Source organism: Pseudophryne corroboree, chromosome 4 (assembly GCF_028390025.1).
Source record: "Pseudophryne corroboree isolate aPseCor3 chromosome 4, aPseCor3.hap2, whole genome shotgun sequence".
NCBI classification, from domain to species: domain Eukaryota; kingdom Metazoa; phylum Chordata; class Amphibia; order Anura; family Myobatrachidae; genus Pseudophryne; species Pseudophryne corroboree.
Genome location: NC_086447.1, coordinates 333,430,268 through 333,446,729, shown reverse-complemented (window position 1 = coordinate 333,446,729; position 16,462 = coordinate 333,430,268). Strand labels below are relative to the sequence as shown.

At 41.4% G+C, this 16,462-nt stretch overlaps 1 protein-coding gene across 2 annotated transcripts in view; it reads left to right on the top strand.

Moving 5' to 3' along the window:
* The first annotated feature begins 1,820 nt into the window (after positions 1 to 1,820).
* The window catches only part of LSG1 (large 60S subunit nuclear export GTPase 1), an 85,803-nt gene continuing 71,161 nt past the window's right edge, over positions 1,821 to 16,462 (top strand). For both annotated transcript variants that reach the window (XM_063916428.1, XM_063916427.1), the window contains exons 1-2: positions 1,821 to 2,014; positions 3,920 to 4,046. In XM_063916428.1, coding sequence (XP_063772498.1) covers positions 1,922 to 2,014; positions 3,920 to 4,046 — 220 coding nt within the window. In that variant the 5' untranslated portion in view covers positions 1,821 to 1,921. The remainder of the gene's footprint in view (positions 2,015 to 3,919; positions 4,047 to 16,462) is intronic.

Below are 16,462 nucleotides of genomic sequence, written 5' to 3'. Positions count from 1 at the left end.
TGCTGTGGAGAAAAAATGGCGCTGGTGAGTGCTGAGGGAGAAGCCCCGCCCCCCCGGCGGCAGGCTTCTGTCCCGCTTAAACAGTAATTTTGGCGGAGGCTCATACATATATACAGTGCCCAGCTGTATATATGTGTTCTTTTTGCCAATATGAGGTCCCAAATGCTGCCCAGGGCGCCCCCCCTGCGCCCTGCACCCTTACAGTGACCGGAGTATGTGAGGTGTGTGGAGCAATGGCGCACAGCTGCAGTGCTGTGCGTTACCTCTAGTGAAGATCATGAAGTCTTCTGCCGCCTGTGAAGTCTTCTTTTCTTCTCATACTCACCCGGCTTCTATCTTCCGGCTCTGCGAGGGGGACGGCGGCGCGGCTCTGGGACGGACGGCGAGGGTGAGATCCTGCGTACCAATCCCTCTGGAGCTAATGGTGTCCAGTAGCCTAAGAAGCAGTAGGGCTGCTTCTCTCCCCTCAGTCCCTCGAAGCAGGGAGTCTGTTGCCAGCAGAGCTTCCTGAAAATAAAAAACCTAACAAAATACTTTCTATCAGTTAACTCAGGATAGCTCACTGAAAAGCACCCAGCTCGTCTGGGCACAGTATCAAACTGAGGTCTGGAGGAGGGGCATAGAGGGAGGAGCCAGTGCACACCAGGAACTAAACTCTTTCTTAAAGTGCCCATGGTCCTTACGGAGTCCCCAGCATCCTCTAGGACGTTAGAGAAATACAAATGGGTCATATGCAAGTGAATACCTTCTGTTGATTTCAAGTGTCAAAATTGTGGCCCAAGACTAGTTAACCCTTGCAAAACTCAATTTTCTGAATAAGAAGCTGGACGAATAAGAACCGAACTTCAGCATATGCACTGGGGAGAAGCATCCGTTGGGGCTTCTTATGGATGCTTCCTGGGCTGGCTCTCCATCCCAATCTGGCCATGGACGTAGCACTAGCGGACAGAACAGTGCTGCTCTCTATGGGGTCATTCCGAGTTGTTAGCTCGTTGCCGATTTTCGCTATATTGCGATTAGTCGCTTACTGCGCATGCGCAAGGTTCGCAGAGCGCATGCGCTTAGTTATTTTACACAAAAGTTAGGAATTTTACTCACAGCATATCGAGGATTTTTCATCGTTCTGGTGATCGTACTGTGCTTGACAGGAAGTGGGTGCTTCTGGGCGGAAACTGGCCGTTTTCTGGGAGTGTGCGAAAAAACGCTGCCGTTTCTGGGGAAAACGCGGGAGTGTCTGAAGAAACGGGGGAGTGTCTGGGCGAACGCTGGGTGTGTTTGTGACGTCAAACCAGGAACGAAACGGACTGAACTGATCGCAATGGCTGAGTAAGTCTGGAGCTACTCAGAAACTGCTAAGAAATTTCTATTCGCAATTCTGCTAAGCTAAGATACACTCCCAGAGGGCAGCGGCCTAGCGTGTGCAATGCTGCTAAAAGCAGCTAGCGAGCGAACAACTCGGAATGAGGGCCTATGTCCAGGTGCACCAAGCATCGGGTTAGCAGCCTGCCGTATCTCCCTGTTGACAGTCTGCTCTCAGTCAGCACAGCAGCAGCTTCCTTTCGGGTAAGCTGTGATCCCCACTACCCTCTCCATCGCATCTCCTCTGTGACAGCTGCCACTAACACTCCCCCCTCCCCATCTGCCAGTTGATCTGCCAGATAATTGTATAGTGTGCCCAACCTTTCAGGCGAGCACCCAGCTTACTCCCTGTCTTGCGATCACATTGCGGGGGGCGTGGCTAGCTGCGGAGGCACCGCCTACTTCCTATCAGCCTTGCTACAGGCGTTGCACACCCTGTGTAGTGTCCTCCTCTGGCGGCAGGTCACCGGGGGCGGCATTTGCTGTAACACCCATGCAGTTTCCGGTGTAACTGTGATTCCATTCCGTGCGTCGCTTCCTGTGCATGTCGCATGTGTAGGTGATGGGGAAGAAGAAAGCGACGTGCGGGCTCGGGAGAGCTATTATCCGGGAGCGGGCTCAGGGCCAGCGAGGGCTGCAAGTCAGAGACTCCTGGGTGACTGCCTCCTCCCGTCATTTGTACCTGTCAGTGGGCGGGACTACAAGAACCAGCAAACACTGCCAGTCATAGTTAGAGTGAGACTTGTGGTTCCACAGCAGCTGGCCTAGCTTTATACAGAGCATTCTCTAATTACACAGCCTGGCAGCTGGTTTCTTGTTAATATGAAGGATTCTATTATTTCGTTAATAGTCTACAGCAGGGGTGGGCAATTAATTTCTGTAGGGGGCCACAAGAATAATCTGAACTGTGTTGGAGGGCCGAACCAATGATAACCTGAACTTAATTATGCTCAATGTTAATTTTCTCCCATTATAAAAAGCAGCAAATTATATATTTTGATAAGATGCTACTGGTAATCAGAAGTTTAGAGTAATCGCCAGGTAGAGAGCACGGAGACACACTGCACCAGGTAGAGAGCACGGAGACACACTGCACCAGGTAGAGAGCACGGAGACACACTGCACCAGGTAGAGAGCACGGAGACAGACTGCACCAGGTAGAGAGCACGGAGACAGACTGCACCAGGTAGAGAGCACGGAGACACACTGCACCAGGTAGAGAGCACGGAGACACACTGCACCAGGTAGAGAGCACGGAGACACACTGCACCAGGTAGAGAGCACGGAGACACACTGCACCAGGTAGAGAGCACGGAGACACACTGCACCAGGTAGAGAGCACGGAGACAGACTGCACCAGGTAGAGAGCACGGAGACAGACTGCACCAGGTAGAGAGCACGGAGACAGACTGCACCAGGTAGAGAGCACGGAGACGCACTGCACCAGGTAGAGAGCACGGAGACGCACTGCACCAGGTAGAGAGCACGGAGACGCACTGCACCAGGTAGAGAGCACGGAGACGCACTGCACCAGGTAGAGAGCACGGAGACGCACTGCACCAGGTAGAGAGCACGGAGACGCACTGCACCAGGTAGAGAGCACGGAGACGCACTGCACCAGGTAGAGAGCACGGAGACGCACTGCACCAGGTAGAGAGCACGGAGACGCACTGCACCAGGTAGAGAGCACGGAGACGCACTGCACCAGGTAGAGAGCACGGAGACGCACTGCACCAGGTAGAGAGCACGGAGACGCACTGCACCAGGTAGAGAGCACGGAGACGCACTGCACCAGGTAGAGAGCACGGAGACGCACTGCACCAAGTAGAGAGCACGGAGACACACTGCACCAGGTAGAGAGCACGGAGACCCACAGCCTGCTGCAGCACGGGCACACATACAGATGCGGAGCGGCATTCACCGTTGCGTAGGACGACGCTGTGCCAGGTCAGTGAGGCTAGTCTATTGGTGCTGGCGGCGGAGCTTAGGTCAGTGCGCTGCGCCGCAATGAGGGGGGATTCAAACCGTACTGGCGGGAGACACCGTAGGATCTGATTGGCTGCTCTTTCCCGCTGCCCCTGTCTCCGCCGCTACAGTATTGCCTTCAGCTGAGAGCTGTCAGCGCGACAAGCTTAAGGCAGCAGCAGGGAGGAGTGACAGCGCGGCGGGGAGGAGTGGTTCCATGGTGCAGGGAGCCTACGTGGGCCGGACAGGCATTGACAAAGGGCCGTATGTGGCCCACGGGCCATACTTTGCCCAGGTCTGGTGTACAGTATGGGCTGACCATACTAGCCCTTTAAACTGGGACGCTTATGAATTACTCAGGTTCTGTGGCTGATTAAAACCAGGTGACATGCAGGCTTGAAGTCAGCCAGCCACAGAACCTGTGTAATTCATGTGTCCCAATTTAAAGTGCTACTATGGGCAGCCTATAATAGAGAATGAGTATTTATTTGTATGTTGACTCTGAGGCGCTATAAGAGATGCCTGTAGAGCTCTCCGAGTACACTGTGTCCTCCATATAACCTTTACTATGTGTTTTGTTTTATGGTATATGCAGCTCCACACAAGTGAACTAAATGATGGCTATGACTGGGGCCGACTGAACCTCCAGTCAGTGACAGAACAAAGCTCTATAGATGACTTTCTCGCCACCGCAGAGTTAGCAGGAACAGAGTTTGTTGCTGGTAAGAGTTATAGTGATAAGTTTCCCAGTCATATGAATATATGCCATGCAGGGTGTGGATCATCAAATCGACAGTCACTAGGTCGACAGGGTTTCTAGGTTGACAGGAGTTTTTTTTTTTTTGGTGTAGTTTTCTGCGTACAGTGACCGGGAAGCCGAATTAGTGCACTGTGTTCGCTCGCCATGCTTCGGGCAAGATTACTGTTCCAATCGTAGTCCACGTGGATCGTTAAGTATGAAAAAGTTTAAAAAATGTGAAAAACTCAGGTCGACCTTCCAACCCTGTCGACCTAAACATTGTCGACCTAGACAATATCGATCTTCAGACCGGATCCCGCAATGCGTAGCTTAACGTTTCTACAGACACAGATATTTGTAGAGCAGTACAAATAGATCTCCCAGTGTATGGATGTAGCCATGTTAATCTTGCTGCGGATATGGCATACTGCGTGGCCTGCTGGCCTGTGACTATTTGCAGCCGGTGATCACTCTATAAATTCCTAATGGAATTAATGGAGTGATTGCCGCCTGCAAATAGTCGTGCCCGACACGCCATGCAATATGCCACATCCGCAGCAAGATTAACATGGCTACACCTAAATATTGGCCCCAAACCATATGATGTCTAAAAATCTGTTACGGTAGGATGAAATCGTAAGGGTACTTATTTAAAAAACGTCATCTTTTTCTTTAACTTTTTTACTTGCTTGGGGGTCGATTCAGTTGAACTCAGGTTGAATAGCGCCGAAGTAAGCTCCCAGAGCTATTTTTCCCTGACTAGAAGATTTCTTCTTGCACACTAGCAAAAATACAGCAAAACTAGGTCCGTTTTGTGCCCTAGCGCTACGCAAACAGCATTGCAGTGAGGCATTTTAGTTGGAGAGTGGCCGTTCTCACAACTAAACACCCTTTTTACTCCGCGAGTTCGGGCATTCTCCAACTTAGCATTGCGCTGAATTGAATAGCTCTGGGAGCACCCTACCGGCGCCATTCAATCCGCGTTCAACCCCTTGGAGTTAAAAGCAATAGCACAATCGTCCCCTTGGAGTTAAAAGCAATAGTACAATAAAAAAAAATGTTTATGGTGCATTGTGTTATTGCTTCAGGAATTTTTACTGGGCCAGTTGGTAAAATTGGCACTTCAAACCTACATCTCCCGCTTATGCTATAATTGAGTAATCATTGTCATCCATTTGTTTGACCCACCCAGTGAAAGACTGGATCAGGTCAGTCTGGGAATGCATGTAAATGAGGCATGGATGCACCATGTTGACAGCTACATAAACCCTTGCTGGTTTAAGAGTACTGTTCTGTCCTTTCCTTTGTTTGCGTACTCTGGGGCAGATGTATTAAGCCTGGAGAAGGCATAAGGAAGTGATAAACCAGTGATAAGTGCAAGGTGATAAACGCACCAGCCAATATTTAAATTGACAGGAGCAGATTGGCTGGTGTGTTTATCATCTTGCACTTATCACTTCCTTATGCCTTCTCCAGGTTAATACATCTGCCCCTCTGTTTTAATACACGTCAGTTATATTCTCTTCTGCATGTCTTGCCTTCCTTAGTTCTTGTTGACTTGTTCATGCGATTCTGTTATGGTTTTGTAGAGATAGCTGTTAAATAAGCCCATCATCACAAATTCTGAGGTTACATGTGCTTAGACAAGTGTAAAAACTAAAAAGTGTCTAATCTTTCAACACATTTTCAGTGCTTTTAAATCGAGCACTGCAATCTTCTAAATGCACTCCATTGGACTGTAATAGTGGAGTTTGGGAAACTGTTTTAAATGTATTATCACGATTAAGGATAATGTGCAGCTCCTGAAAGACACGTATTTGTGGAAATTAATATGTACATGGGACCATAGTTATAAAAGTAGAAGACCTTTTATATGAAATGAGTAGAAGAAATGTGTAAATAACTGACTAAATAGTTTTGAAAAAGATGTAATTAAAACAGAATAAAGTGTAATGATGTAAGCCAAAACCTGTTACTGTAGTAATTTAATTTATGCAATAGAAACATTAATTAATTATTTAATATAAAGGTATGAATGAGAAATTATGATATCAATACAAAAAATAAGAATATTACAGTTAATGCAGTGCAGAGTAGGTGACTGAAATCATGTGACATCTCAATTCATAGAAGCAATCTGACATTCGTGTTGCCTCCAGGATTCCAGGCTGTGGGAGCACTCTGTGCACGTGCACGCAAAATTGGGGCGTGCCAGCCGGGGTGGGAGCCGCGGCCCTGTTGGCGTCACAGCTGGAGGTGGGCCTGCCCCTTCACGTCACTTATGGGGGTGTGCCAGAGCAGTCGGCATCAGTGATGTGATGTGCCCATTACCTACGAGGGTGCTGGGCTTCCCCCAAGCGCACCCTTTTCCTTGTGCAGTGTGTAGGCTGCTGAGACCGGTGCTAGCGACCGATCTCTGGTCTTGGCAGCTCTGTACACTATCATTGTGTTGGCAGTTCCGGACCTGGAGGGATCCCGACACCGGCAGTGGATGCTGTGGGACTTGGCGGTCGCTGCCTGCTTGGATCCAGTCCCAGTCCGCCATTTCGCCAGAGTTCGGCAACGGGCGTATGAGCACATTGGCAGCATTTCCCTGCTCAGTAATAGCGGCACAAGTCGTGATTGGCTTGTTGGCATCGTCATTTTGAAAGTTTGAGATGGCCACGGCGGGCAGTGTCATCACCAACCGCATTGTGATGGCTAATATTAGCCGACACAAGGCAGTGGTCTGATTGTGATGAAGGAGCAGCAAGCAAGAGCTCCTGAAGACACTGGAAGCCGTGGAGTTGCAATGACAAATCAAAAGAGCATTCAGGCCGCTACCCAGGTAGAGATTAAAAAGAAGATGCCACAGCCCTGGGGAGGTGGCGGCCATTTAAATCATTTATAGGCCACATGTGAAGATCGAAGAAGAATGTCGCAAGCCCTGGGGAGTTGGTGGCCACTCAAAAGAGCTTACAGGCTGCCACCCTCCCACCATGTTCTCATTAATAAATACCTCTTGTCCCACAGCCAAATATATTTTTCCAGCAGATGTAGATTGGAGGGCAGATTGAAAATTGGACAAGCGTGTACACAGTGATTGGATGTAGAATGTGTGACCAGGTGTGTAGTAGTATTGTATAAACAGTCTGATCTGGCATCTGATCTCTTGAGGATTGAACAAGTGTGTACCCAGCTTTAGAGCTAAAAAAATTGCCTAAGTAGTTTTGTATATATTAGAATTGGACACCCTTAGAATCATATGCCCCAGTGCATTGTGCCTACTGGAACTTGTAGTTCCACAATAACGCGAATTTCTGCAGCAGGGTACACTGTGTTCTAGAGGGAATACATCGGGGTGTAGAGATGAATCTTGATCCAAAGGCACCAACAGGCTAAAGCTTTAGACTGTCCCAGGATGCATTGCGGAGTCTCCTCTATATAACCCCGCCTCTGGGCACTGTGAGCTCAGTTTTAGAGTTGTTGCCTGCATAAGCAGGTCACTTAACAGGGGGGGGAGGCTGCGCAGGCAGCCCTGAAAAGCTATTTAGAAGACTTCAAGGGCTGCAGCACTTCATATGTCAGTGTGACATACTGTGCCACGGCTCCATCACCTTCCCAGCAGCGTTGCATACTATCGCTGACTCTGTTCCAGGGTACTTGCTCCGGTTCCTAGGCACACCACTGCAGACGCTTTCCTGGATCGTGTGGCTGCTTCTCAGGGAGGAGTTAAGAGGGTCCCCCAGGCAGGACCCGCCATTAAATTGCGTTTCGGTCGCGGTCTCAGCAGACGGACCGCAATGCTGGCGTGGACACTGTGGCCGTACAGGGACCCCACTATATCCACCAGGGCAGGGGAGCACAGGTCGGATAATACATTATCCATTTTTAATAAGGCTCCATAGTACCAGGTGGTGAGGACCAGCATAGGGGATAAGGCACATGAACTGTAGCCCCTCCCCCAGCTCTGGGCACCATCTACTGCTGGTGTTGCCGCTCTGGAGCTGCCTCACACTCTCCCTTACTCCCTGACTGAGACATTGGGCGCCATCTTCTGCGACTGTTCTCTGGGACTGCAGGGCAAGGTCTCCTCTGTAAATCCGCCTAATTTATCAGCACTGTGATTCTACAGACACTTAAGTATTCTACATGTCATTTTAAGACAGCGTTAGTTAAGAACAAGTGTACATCTACCAGAATATATTGTACGAGTATTCTGATATATATATCCGGTCTCAGACCGCGCATTGTTTTATATATATATATATATATATATATATATATATATACCACAGTTGTTAACTGCGCATGGGATATTGCTCTCAGTCCAAATTCAAATAATCAGTTCTTTTCTTATTATCGGTGTACGTGCTGCCAATTCCTGAAAAGCCGATCCACCGGCTCGGTACATGTGAAAAAGCAAAAGAAAGGAAGGCGCACAAATGAGCAAAATTTGAAATCTTTACTAATAAAAAGATAAAAGCTCACATACATCGAGGTAAATAAGTACCGGCTCCCTCCTCCAAAACCCCACAGGAAACGTCTCCGGATCGTGCCCAGCAGTGATTCAGACTGGGAGCTTTAAATAGTTTGCATTCGGCTGTTTTTTCATCCACGCACTCGGTCACAGAGCATGCGGCCGCTCGTTCAGTACTTGGTGTAGACGTCCCGACCGGTTTCGTCGTAATAGACTTCGTCAGGGGGCGTGTGGCCAAACAGAGTTCCCGTGCAGCATTTATAGCACATCCCTCACAATCAATTCTTTAAAAAACTTTACATTTTTGCATTCTAATATACTTATTTCTTTATAAATTCCGTAAACATCATTACAATCAATCAATTAAATAACAATTCATATTTTTATATATAAGACCAGAGGATAATCCATAGCCCGTCAGACAGCATTATATATCTTAATCATTAATTAACTTAATCAGCTGTTCTCAATTTTTTATCAGGAAATCTCCAGCTATTTGTGATTATACACACATGTCAGTAATCAATTTCAAGTGCTATTTTCACCATTCATTATAAGACATAAAGATGTTTTAAATTTGCGTCTGTCAGTTCTATGTTCTATCCTTTGTTTTATTACTGTATAAAATCAGATATATAAATATACCATTATACTGATCATTAATATGATCATCATTTTTTAGTCACAGGTTTTTATAATTTATCAAAAACGATTTTCTTTACTAGTTTATTTTCTTTCATTATCTATATTTTACAATACCTATATTTTATTTTTATTTTCTATTTATCATATATGTATATATAAAATATCTATAATGTTCTTCACAGCGTACAGTACAGGGAGAAACGATTCTTAAATGAATGATGAAGTATATATGTGCAATAACAGATATATCCATATATATCTGTATATATATTTATTTAATTTATTATTAAACATGGGAATAGATATAATTTGACATTGAATATTGCACCATGTTATGTATCCAACCATACACCCTATCGATACCATTAAGGGGTGAAACACCCTACCAACAAAATGACATCAGTGTGCATGATTATCTGCATTCCATTAGTGCAAAAAAGGGACAATGTCAAAGTTCTCATTAAGACCATTAGGGCTCAGTGTTTTCAGTTTATGGATCCAGTATGTTTCTCTCCTTCCTAGTTTTTTTAGTAAATCACCACCTCTATCATCTAAAGTGACGTGTTCTATGGGTTTAAAAGAAAAATTATTTAAATTCCCACCTCCACATTCCACAAAATGACGGGGCACACTATGATTCGTCATATTGTTATTTATACTTCTCATATGTTCAAGGATTCTAGTTTTTAACATCCTTTTTGTTCTCCCTATATAACTAGCCCCACATCTGCATTCCAACTGATATATCATGTGGGTAGTTAAACAATTAGCAAAGCCTTTTATTTTCCAAGATTCTGTCCGTTCCCTATTCCAAATCATCTTTCTGTCTTTGCTCATATATTTGCATACTTTGCAATGGCTACAAGGTGCACATCCATTCAGATCTTTTAACCAATTGTTATCTTCATTTTTTAAATTACTGGGGGCCAGGGCTGCTTTAAGTGTTTTTGCTCTCTTAAATATAACCTTGGGTTTATCAGGAAGTATTCTATTCAAAACAGGGTCTAGCATCAGTACATCCCAATGTTTGAATAGTATACCTTCAATTTGCTTATTCTTAGTGTTAAAATTAGTCACAAAAGGAACCATTTCTTTATTTTTTGCAATATTTGTATCTTTCTTTCTATATTTCAAGAGATCTTTTCTATCCAGCATATCTGCCTTGTGTTTACACTTCTTAATTGTCTCTGTGGGGTATTTTTTCTCCATAAATCTATCTATATATGTTTCTGCTTGTTTTTCATACATATATTCATCTCCACAGTTTCTTTTTAGTCTTAGAAACTGTGAGTACGGAATATTCCGCAGCCAGTTTTTTGAATGGCAGCTATCAAAGTGTATGTAGCTGTTGCTGTCAACTTTTTTGATATGAGTATACGTATTAATTTTCTTACCAGGAGTCCATTCACTTACATCCACAACCAAATCTAGAAACTCAATTTTTTTATCTTGATAATTATACGTAAATTTAAGATTATTCTCATTGGTATTAATGTATAACATAAATTTTTCAAAGTGTGCTTTATCACCTCTCCATACTATCAATATGTCATCTATATACCTATGAAAACTAACAATTTTCTCAGTAAATTCATTTTCAATAAAAATATTTTCCTCTTCCCATCGACCTAAATACAGATTAGCTAGGCTCGGTGCATATGGGGTCCCCATCGCACACCCACACGATTGATTGTAAAATTCACCCTGGAACTTAAAATAATTATTTTTGAGAATATACTCAACACATTCTACCAAAAAGTATCTCATCTCTTTAGTAACATTTTGATCCTTAGAAAGGAAATAGTGAATGGCTTCCAAACCTTTGTCATGTGGTATGCTGGTGTACAGAGATTCGACATCTACTGTACACCAGCTATACCCTTCTTGCCATTCCATTTGATCTATTATATTAAGTATCTGTGTTGAATCTTTCACAAACGATCTGAGTGTAAATACATACTTCTTTAGAAAAAAATCCACATATTCAGATAATTTACATGTAGCAGAATCTATTCCCGCAATTATAGGGCGTCCAGGGGGTTTATCTAAGCTTTTATGTATCTTAGGCATATAATAAAATATAGCTATCTTGGAGAACTCGTTGAACACATAATCACTTTCTTGTTTGCTGATACAACCATTATCATGGCCCTTTTTGAGTAATTCTCTAATATCAGATAATATTCTTTTACTAGGATCACCAGATAGTTTGTCATATGTTTTTTCATCATTAAGCAGACGGAATGCTTCATCCAAATAATCTTGTTTATCTAAAATAACAATCCCCCCTCCCTTATCTGCCATTTTTATGACAATATTGGCATTTTTCTCTAATTCCTTAATAGCCTTCCTTTCACTCTGACCTAAATTATCTTTAGATCTTTTTTCCTTTCTACAGAGTTCCTCTAGATCTCTAATAATTAACTGTGAATATGTTTCTATATTCCCCCCACGAGACTCAATGGGGTAATAAGAAGAATATTTCTTTAAACCTGTAACATTAGTTTCTTCTTCTTTATTTACTAGTGTGGATGTGTCTTCATTATTTTTGGCAAAATGCCTTTTCAGAGTTAATGATCTGGTAAATTTATTAGCGTCTATAAATAGATCAAAATCATTAGGTCCTACATTCGGTGCATATGATAACCCCCGTGTAAGTAATTTTTCCTCAATTGGTTTCAATATATAGCTAGATAGATTAAAGATACATACACTACTTTCTATATCCCTCTTCTTGTTTTTGACCCTCTTGCCTCCTCTCTTTCCTCTTTTTGTTCCTCCTGTTTTTTCCTTTTTATTCCCATCTTTGGGCTGTTCTGATTCGTTCTTTCTAAAAAATCTTTTTTCTCTTTCCATCTCTGACTATGTTGAGAAAAACCCTGGTTTTCCTCCCTTCTAGGTGTGTGTAGAGCATTAAACCTATTAGACAAGGGCATTTTCCATTGTTCTTTTTCCTCATATTTCTTTCTGTTCTTATAAGGTACATGTTGCCAGTTGTTATATCTTAATCCTTCATCTCTCCTATATTGATCTCCCCCTTCCCTCATTCTTTCTCTTGCAGGATTCCAGTTCCTCACTTTCCCTTCTTTGTAATCATTTATATCCCTCTGGAATTTACGTACCTTTGTCTCTATAATCTCTTTTTCTAATTTTTTCACCTTCATATCACTTTCCCTTTTTATCTCTTTATATTCTTTTATGTCTTTAATAGGTTCTATTTTCTTTTCTAATTCACACATTTCTTGATCTACTTCACCAGCTTCCCTTTTTCTTTCTTTAATAATTAGTTTGATCAATTCATGAGAGCACGCATCCAAAATTTTATGCCATGCATCAACAAAATCCTCTCTATCACTCCCAAATGTAGGTGTTTTTAACAATCGTAAACCACGTGGGATACGTCCAGCTTCTATATAGTTCTCTAAAGTAGTTATCTCCCAGCTTAGCCTCATTTCACGAATACATAGTTTCTCCACCTGTGCACAGAGAGTGTCTATATCAGCAAACGAATCTTTCTCAGTATCCTCCACATAATTTTTTCCACCTAATTGATCAGAAAAAATCCTGTGACATTCATCTAAACGTCTCTGACGCTTTTCCATAATGATCAGCTCAGTATAACAAATGTATAAAAAATGGCCACACTTAAAAATTATACCAGTACAAACAAGACAGATACAAGCAGTGACAATTATTTAAAATATCATCTTAAACCAGGAGCATAATCCACTGCTGCAATTAGATTAGATCATACAATTACCACAGTTGTTAACTGCGCATGGGATATTGCTCTCAGTTCAAATTCAAATAATCAGTTCTTTTCTTATTATCGGTGTACGTGCTGCCAATTCCTGAAAAGCCGATCCACCGGCTCGGTACATGTGAAAAAGCAAAAGAAAGGAAGGCGCACAAATGAGCAAAATTTGAAATCTTTACTAATAAAAAGATAAAAGCTCACATACATCGAGGTAAATAAGTACCGGCTCCCTCCTCCAAAACCCCACAGGAAACGTCTCCGGATCGTGCCCAGCAGTGATTCAGACTGGGAGCTTTAAATAGTTTGCATTCGGCTGTGTTTTCATCCACGCACTCGGTCACAGAGCATGCGGCCGCTCGTTCAGTACTTGGTGTAGACGTCCCGACCGGTTTCGTCGTAATAGACTTCGTCAGGGGGCGTGTGGCCAAACAGAGTTCCCGTGCAGCATTTATAGCACATCCCTCACAATCAATTCTTTAAAAAACTTTACATTTTTGCATTCTAATATACTTATTTCTTTATAAATTCCGTAAACATCATTACAATCAATCAATTAAATAACAATTCATATTTTTATATATAAGACCAGAGGATAATCCATAGCCCGTCAGACAGCATTATATATCTTAATCATTAATTAACTTAATCAGCTGTTCTCAATTTTTTATCAGGAAATCTCCAGCTATTTGTGATTATACACACATGTCAGTAATCAATTTCAAGTGCTATTTTCACCATTCATTATAAGACATAAAGATGTTTTAAATTTGCGTCTGTCAGTTCTATGTTCTATCCTTTGTTTTATTACTGTATAAAATCAGATATATAAATATACCATTATACTGATCATTAATATGATCATCATTTTTTAGTCACAGGTTTTTATAATTTATCAAAAACGATTTTCTTTACTAGTTTATTTTCTTTCATTATCTATATTTTACAATACCTATATTTTATTTTTATTTTCTATTTATCATATATGTATATATAAAATATCTATAATGTTCTTCACAGCGTACAGTACAGGGAGAAACGATTCTTAAATGAATGATGAAGTATATATGTGCAATAACAGATATATCCATATATATCTGTATATATATTTATTTAATTTATTATTAAACATGGGAATAGATATAATTTGACATTGAATATTGCACCATGTTATGTATCCAACCATACACCCTATCGATACCATTAAGGGGTGAAACACCCTACCAACAAAATGACATCAGTGTGCATGATTATCTGCATTCCATTAGTGCAAAAAAGGGACAATGTCAAAGTTCCAATTAAGACCATTAGGGCTCAGTGTTTTCAGTTTATGGATCCAGTATGTTTCTCTCCTTCCTAGTTTTTTTAGTGAATCACCACCTCTATCATCTAAAGTGACGTGTTCTATGGGTTTAAATGAAAAATTATTTAAATTCCCACCTCCACATTCCACAAAATGACGGGGCACACTATGATTCGTCATATTGTTATTTATACTTCTCATATGTTCAAGGATTCTAGTTTTTAACATCCTTTTTGTTCTCCCTATATAACTAGCCCCACATCTGCATTCCAACTGATATATCACGTGGGTAGTTAAACAATTAGCAAAGCCTTTTATTTTCCAAGATTCTGTCCGTTCCCTATTCCAAATCATCTTTCTGTCTTTGCTCATATATTTGCATACTTTGCAATGGCTACAAGGTGCACATCCATTCAGATCTTTTAACCAATTGTTATCTTCATTTTTTAAATTACTGGGGGCCAGGGCTGCTTTAAGTGTTTTTGCTCTCTTAAATATAACCTTGGGTTTATCAGGAAGTATTCTATTCAAAACAGGGTCTAGCATCAGTACATCCCAATGTTTGAATAGTATACCTTCAATTTGCTTATTCTTAGTGTTAAAATTAGTCACAAAAGGAACCATTTCTTTATTTTTTGCAATATTTGTATCTTTCTTTCTATATTTCAAGAGATCTTTTCTATCCAGCATATCTGCCTTGTGTTTACACTTCTTAATTGTCTCTGTGGGGTATGTTTTCTCCATAAATCTATCTATATATGTTTCTGCTTGTTTTTCATACATATATTCATCTCCACGGTTTCTTTTTAGTCTTAGAAACTGTGAGTACGGAATATTCCGCAGCCAGTTTTTTGAATGGCAGCTATCAAAGTGTATGTAGCTGTTGCTGTCAACTTTTTTGATATGAGTATACATATTAATTTTCTTACCAGGAGGCCATTCACTTACATCCACAACCAAATCTAGAAACTCAATTTTTTTATCTTGATAATTATACGTAAATTTAAGATTATTCTCATTGGTATTAATGTATAACATAAATTTTTCAAAGTGTGCTTTATCACCTCTCCATACTATCAATATGTCATCTATATACCTATGAAAACTAACAATTTTCTCAGTAAATTCATTTTCAATAAAAATATTTTCCTCTTCCCATCGACCTAAATACAGATTAGCTAGGCTCGGTGCATATGGGGTCCCCATCGCACACCCACACGATTGATTGTAAAATTCACCCTGGAACTTAAAATAATTATTTTTGAGAATATACTCAACACATTCTACCAAAAAGTATCTCATCTCTTTAGTAACATTTTCATCCTTAGAAAGGAAATAGTGAATGGCTTCCAAACCTTTGTCATGTGGTATGCTGGTGTACAGAGATTCGACATCTACTGTACACCAGCTATAGCCTTCTTGCCATTCCATTTGATCTATTATATTAAGTATCTGTGTTGAATCTTTCACAAACGATCTGAGTGTAAATACATACTTCTTTAGAAAAAAATCCACATATTCAGATAATTTACATGTAGCAGAATCTATTCCCGCAATTATAGGGCGTCCAGGGGGTTTATCTAAGCTTTTATGTATCTTAGGCATATAATAAAATATAGCTATCTGTATGAAAAACAAGCAGAAACATATATAGATAGATTTATGGAGAAAAAATACCCCACAGAGACAATTAAGAAGTGTAAACACAAGGCAGATATGCTGGATAGAAAAGATCTCTTGAAATATAGAAAGAAAGATACAAATATTGCAAAAAATAAAGAAATGGTTCCTTTTGTGACTAATTTTAACACTAAGAATAAGCAAATTGAAGGTATACTATTCAAACATTGGGATGTACTGATGCTAGACCCTGTTTTGAATAGAATACTTCCTGATAAACCCAAGGTTATATTTAAGAGAGCAAAAACACTTAAAGCAGCCCTGGCCCCCAGTAATTTAAAAAATGAAGATAACAATTGGTTAAAAGATCTGAATGGATGTGCACCTTGTAGCCATTGCAAAGTATGCAAATATATGAGCAAAGACAGAAAGATGATTTGGAATAGGGAACAGACAGAATCTTGGAAAACAAAAGGCTTTGCTAATTGTTTAACTACCCACGTGATATATCAGTTGGAATGCAGATGTGGGGCTAGTTATATAGGGAGAACAAAAAGGATGTTAAAAACTAGAATCCTTGAACATATGAGAAGTATAAATAACAATATGACGAATCAT